The sequence below is a fragment of the Musca domestica genome, unplaced genomic scaffold (assembly GCF_030504385.1).
Source record: "Musca domestica strain aabys unplaced genomic scaffold, Musca_domestica.polishedcontigs.V.1.1 3, whole genome shotgun sequence".
Classification (NCBI taxonomy): domain Eukaryota; kingdom Metazoa; phylum Arthropoda; class Insecta; order Diptera; family Muscidae; genus Musca; species Musca domestica.
This window is the reverse complement of record NW_026712299.1, coordinates 26,382,047-26,388,235: the sequence shown is the minus strand read 5'-3', so window position 1 is coordinate 26,388,235 and position 6,189 is coordinate 26,382,047. Positions and strand designations below refer to the sequence as shown.

General features: G+C 36.7%; 1 protein-coding gene across 2 annotated transcripts in view; it reads right to left on the bottom strand.

The window, feature by feature from the left end:
* Window positions 1–2,964: 2,964 nt before the first annotated feature.
* LOC101887902 (kinesin-related protein 4) overlaps window positions 2,965–6,189 on the bottom strand; it is a 29,894-nt gene continuing 26,669 nt past the window's right edge. For both annotated transcript variants that reach the window (XM_005183042.4, XM_011294042.3), the window contains 3 exons: window positions 4,207–4,525; window positions 3,603–4,132; window positions 2,965–3,432 (listed from right to left, as the gene is read on the bottom strand). In XM_005183042.4, the coding sequence (XP_005183099.2) occupies window positions 3,307–3,432; window positions 3,603–4,132; window positions 4,207–4,525 (975 nt within the window). In that variant the 3' untranslated portion in view covers window positions 2,965–3,306. The remainder of the gene's footprint in view (window positions 3,433–3,602; window positions 4,133–4,206; window positions 4,526–6,189) is intronic.

Here is a 6,189-nt window from a genome sequence, read left to right as displayed (position 1 = left end):
CCGATGAATGATATCTAGAATGACTCATTTTTATTTAAAAAATAGTAATTTGAACATATCTATTTTAAAAGAATTTGTATACCCTACACCACAAGGTGGTCAGGGTATTATGTCTTTGTGCATTTGTTTGTAACAGGCAAAGGAAATGAGATAGACCCATAGTTCCTTTTGATAATCTGCATAGAATCACATTTTGAGTCGATTTATGTATGTCCATCCGCCTGTCCATGAATTTTTGTAAACAAAGTACAGGTGTAATTTATTGCCCGATCCCGATTAAATTTTGCACAAGTAATTTGTTTGACCCAAGGACGAACCCTATTAAAATTAGACATAATCGGTTAAAACAGCACAAAAATACCTTTTCCAAATTTTATCGAGATCGGTTCGGATTTGGAATAGCTCCCGTACATATCTTCATCATTTTTCAATATTTGCGAATAGAATATTGCGACATGTTCAGCTCCCGAGGCATTTTTCGGCCACTGCGACGCGGGTTTCGATCAAGTCGCTTTTTTACTTTTCGAACCGTTTCTGCTGATGTTGCTGTTTTCTCCTGTCCACTTCCTTGACGTCGGGCTACGCTACATGTTTCACGCTAACGAGCGATGGTACGAGACACAAAAGATTTATTCACATTTAAATGATGAAGTGCTCTAACGATAGCCATTTGTGGTTTTCCAGCCAAATATAAACGAATATCAGGAATAATTTTTTTCTGGAAAATTCTCCCCAAAATGCTTTTGTACGCTCGTAAACAATATAGTGAGCTGTCATTGGAATAATTTTGACAGCTGTGGTACGAGTGGCTTAAAAATGACAGCAGTTTGAAGTCGGTTGTAGTTTTTTCATTTCACCCGGTATATCTTCAGCAGATTTGCTTTTATTGTGCACCAAACGTGTAATATTAGCCCAAATAGGATGGAATTTGGCACCTATGACCAAATTGAGCATTAAAACAAGTATGTCAAAATCGGTTCAGATATAGCTATAGCTCCGATATATATTGTACACCCTGTTTGTTACATATTTTTATTTTTTTCAAATGTTATATTAAGCTCTACTAAATATGCAAAGGGGTGTAGGATATCATAAAGTCGGCCCGCCCGACTTTTAGACTTTATTTACTGGTTTTCTTTGACATTAACTATCGTATCGTCATATAGAATCGGACAGTGAATGAGTGGCACCTCCAAAGTTACCAGTCACACAATTTTCTTTTCCAAACCGTTTAAAGGATTCCTTAACACTGGAATGTAACGTGACCAATTGCTATTCAGTTTGCAGTCAGAATATACCATGGATGAACTCAGTTCTCCCTATTTCGCCACCATTCCAATGGAGGAAAAATCTATGGGAGGTCTTATTCTCGCCTTCTTGGTTCCAACCACAATGCACCATAGCACCAGGACGCCTCTAGCATTAACCAGAGTTCCTTTAGAGAGTGATACCCTCCACAGAGTTCCAGGTCTATTCCGCAGGTACCAATTCGAAGATCCAATGGGTTTCTCTTCCTTCTCGGTTATGATTATCTGACACCTCTGCTGCTCTATAGGTCACAAAAACCGGTTAAGAATGAAACTTCAGGGCCAGAGTGATTTGGATATAAACCACAATCACAGCGGGCTCCCAACAACCGTGGCACCAGAAAAGTCTACAAGTAAAACTGAAGTAGGTTTAGAAAAACTTTATTCGGGGACATAATGCTCCACACGCTTCGAAGGAGGCAAAACCCTCCCAAAAACCTATGTCAGAAGATTTTCTGTCGGATACTGATGGAATTCCTACTAAAAGGAGTCAAGGTCGTTACCTGTCAGATTAAATTCAATTTCTCTGGTTAGATAGTGCGAACGCTTTCGCAAGAGAAGTGGAAGGAAGTAGCGACCTTGAAAATTGAAAAACGGTACTCGGGGACCATTTGAGGATCATTTGTTGCGGACAGGGGTTCGTATGTAGGAGGTCATCACTTCCGACAAGATTAATTAAAGTAAGGTGGGGTTCGCAATGGCTTTTCTTCTAAAAGAAGTCAAGGCTATTAACTGCCAGAATAAGGAGTCGTGAAACATCCTTGTGAATACAGTAACGGCATGGACTTCATTCAGCTGGCCGTAGACCTAAATCCACAACAGAATGGCATTGACCCTCCATACAATGAAATATTGTTAGATTATTTTGAAAGGTATAAGTCGGATGGTAGAAGCCACCTTATGACCTAAAGTGGAGACGAAGATAATTACCCAATGTCAGAATAATTACATGCCTTATTTGAAATACATGTTAGGATCTTAGCGTAGGGGTCATTCAGACGGGATATAAACTTCTGAGGTGTGTCGAAAAGTATATAACGATATAATGAAAAGCCTTACCTAATCAACATTTCCATCTAGCCGGTCTGAGTAGTATTCATGCTAATGCAGTTACCGAAGATATAAATCAATAAAAAAATAAATATCGTCCTCGGTTTCTACCTTGAATCCTCTGAAAATGAAGAATATTCGCAGCCTAAACAACCCTGACCAGGTTTGGTCTAATTAGTTCAGGATGCAATTATCCGAATTTTTATTATACTTGGAATTGGAAAAATGAAATGGAATATAAAGATTTTTATACACAACTTTTTTCCTAATACGGAGTATTTTTTAAGATTTAAGAAGCAGCAAACATTTTTCAAAAATCATGATACTTCATCATAACATAACTGAAGATGGGATGTTTTGGCACACCCGCTTCATTAGAGGAGACCATTCTCCTAATAAAACAAAAACATAATTTAATGAGAAAAACTTACAATAATTAATTTGTTTTTTATTTTAAACATATAAAATATATAAATTAACATATTATTTTAAAAATAATGTAAAGAAAATAAATAAACTTAAATCGAATACGAGAATAATTCATTACAAAGAACGTAAAAAGTTAAATACAGTTAACAAGCATGTATAGTATAAATATTTTACATCATTTTGTTTTTTTTTTTTTTTTCATGGGGGACGAGAAAGTGGAGAACGCATTGAAATTTGGGAGGACCAGCATTTGTTTTCACAAGAATAAAACAAAAAGAACAAACATAATTAATAGTAGTATTCATTACTTATTCAACATGGTATATATAAAAATTGCAAACAATTCAAACATATTCTATTTTAGTGACAAGTGCAATAACTAAATTTAAGTACACTAGACAAAAAATTACATAGATTATTTAAATGGGGGTGGAGGGATCCCCGGCCAGCTCGGAAGACCCAACAATTGTAAATGATTATAAAACAAATTACACAGTAATAAATGCCACTTAGATTTAGATTAGGATTGCCCAAGTTGTGAGCGCAGTCTCTGGATTTCTTCACGGCGTGTATGTAGAACAATTTTTGCATTTTCATATTTCTCTCGGAGAAGATTTAGTTCTTTCTTCATTGAATCGCACTGACTCTGAAATGGGAGAAAAAAAAAAAACAAATTAGAAAAAAAATGAAGTTTGAGAATTAACTCAAATTATATTAACTTTAAACAGATAGGTTACAAAATTTTGCATTGGTTTAAAATCTATCACCACCTACCCAGTAAAAAAATGTAAATTCAGTTCAAGTTACACTACTTACCTTCAACATCTTCATTTGTGTCGCCTCTAACGTATTCATTGAATTTCCATCGGTATTTTCTTTTTGTGAAATTCTTTCTTCCAATTCTTTAATGCGATCTTTGCGATAGCGACAAATATTTATCAAATCATTATATTTGCCTTGCAAGGTATTAAATGAAGTGCTAATATCACCATCTGTTTGTGTCTCAACATCCACTGTGTCTGCGACCACTATCACAGGTGTATTATTGGATTCCGATGACGTTGTAGCAGCTTTCTTTTCCGCAGCTTGTGCTTGTAACTGAGCCTGAACTTGTGCCAATGCGGCCATGGCCTTTTCAGTTTTTTGTGTTTGTTCATAGATTTTTTGTTTGTAACGCTTTAGTTTTTCTTGTTCCTCTTGCAGACGTTTCATTAGAGCGGCCTTTTCATCTTTCAATGGATGGTTTTTCAATTCCATACTCAAGGCGGTGACCTGACTTTCGCGTATGAACAAATTACGTTCACATTCTTTTAGCTTTCGATCCAGTTCTTCGCATTTGCATGCAACTGCAAAAAAGAGAGAAAAATTATTCTTCATAAGTTTCATGTGCCAAAAATAATTGTATTCTTCTAAAACTTACCCATTGGATCGGTCATCGTTTCTTTTTCCTGAGTTATACCACATCGCCGTTCATCGAATGTGCTCAAGCGTCTGTTTTTACGTTTATCGCTGATATTTAGTGCATCTAAACTCTTTCGTGGTCGTGGAGAACTGGAAGAGGTATTGGCCACATCCATGGAAGTGTTGCCTGATGTATTCAGGCTTTGTCGTTCCAAATTCAAATTGTTGATGGTAATTTCACGTATTTTCTCTTCCAAAGATGTTGTGGTTGCTTGAAGGGTTTCGATGGTGTTGGTAAGTTGTTGTTTTTCCTCATCAAATGCGCGTTCTTTAAGATCCTGCAAAGAAATAAAATATGGTGTGATTATTTTGAGTAATGTAGCCGTAATATTAAGGTCTTAACGACGACGTGGACCTGCATAGGTAACTTTTGTCATAAGCCATTACAATATCTAAATGCGAAACTTGAAAAAATCGGTAAAAAAAATGTAGCTAAAATCATCAATATAGGGTGGTACTATTATACGGGGGCTATACCAAAATGTGGACCTGCACAGACATTTTTCTGCCTTAGGCTGCAGTATCCATTACGAACTTCAAATACCAAATTTGAAACAATTCCGATGAATAATGTCGCTAAAATCTTCAAAATACCATATATAGGGAGGTTCCGTTATATTGGGGCTACACCAAAACGTGAACCTACATGGCCCAATTTTAATACCAAAAGCCTTGCAGACATAATATTTGAGTAAAAAAATTTTATCAATCTACTTCATTTCGTTCGAAAGCAAGAGTGATTTCCACAGACGGAGAGGCGGACGGACATCGCTAAATCGACATAGAATTTTATATATACTTTGTGGGGTCTAAAATGTATATTTCGACAAACTTAATATACCCTCCATACTATGGTGGAGGGTACAAAAATAGGGTTTCCTTTCAGCCTAAGACCAATTATAATTTTTCTAAGATTTCTTAAGTTTTAATTTAGAATATGTCCATTTCCACATCTGACCTTAGTATACTAATAGCAAGGTTTCAGCATAGGATACTGTAGAGTTCTTCGATATGAAGTTGCGGGTCAAATCAACCTCGACTTATATAGCTTCATAATGTCAGGTCTGACACAATCCAAAAATCTCGCTACAATCCTAGATCGGCGATTAAACAGGGCCAGGAGCATCGAAGATCGTACAAAGGGTCTTATCGCACACTAAGTCATAAGTCGTACATGTCACGGAGGTCTTTCCCACAGCTAATAGTGTCTCATCTGATGAAATGAGATTGAGTTCAGATTACTTTCGATGCTAATCACCAGCCACTGGATCCTTTGGCTTAGTTTCAAGCGGTGGGAAATTAGCTGATACTGCGGAAACCGGGGGACAAACTTTGTTGCGCTTTGAACACACAGGTGCTTACTGACACTCTTGGGTACGGGAGTTCTATCCGCAATATAATGGCTTGGATGACTTACACTTTTACGCACTCAAAATTCCTGCCTTCCTAGTGCCTTGAGGTTTTTGCTCATACTTTTTAATTTAGAGCAAATATGGTTGGTTTGCGCAGAAGACTTGAACATGCTATCGAATGTGATCCTAGAATCGCAATGGTCGGAATTTTGTGCACCTCGGCCAGCATATCCAGCTGTGTACTCATCATCGCTGTATGTGTGATAAATGTCTTATCAGACAAGACATATAGACTATGTGATAGATGGGAAATAGAAACTAGCATATTCCTTGTACGTTGATCTCATTATCATTTATAGGTTTACCAACAGGATATCTTGAAGAGGCAACCCAACTTCCTAAAAAAAATTCATCCAACATTTTACATTCTATATGTTCCCTCGTCTCCAATATTTTTTCTAGGATTAACAATGAAACAACTGTCGACTCCTATGTAGCTGTGCATCCTTGAAAACAAAACCAAAACTATTAAAATGGGGAGTCCTAGTATCTAACACAATATAATTATCCTCCTACTGTTCTTCAAGGCT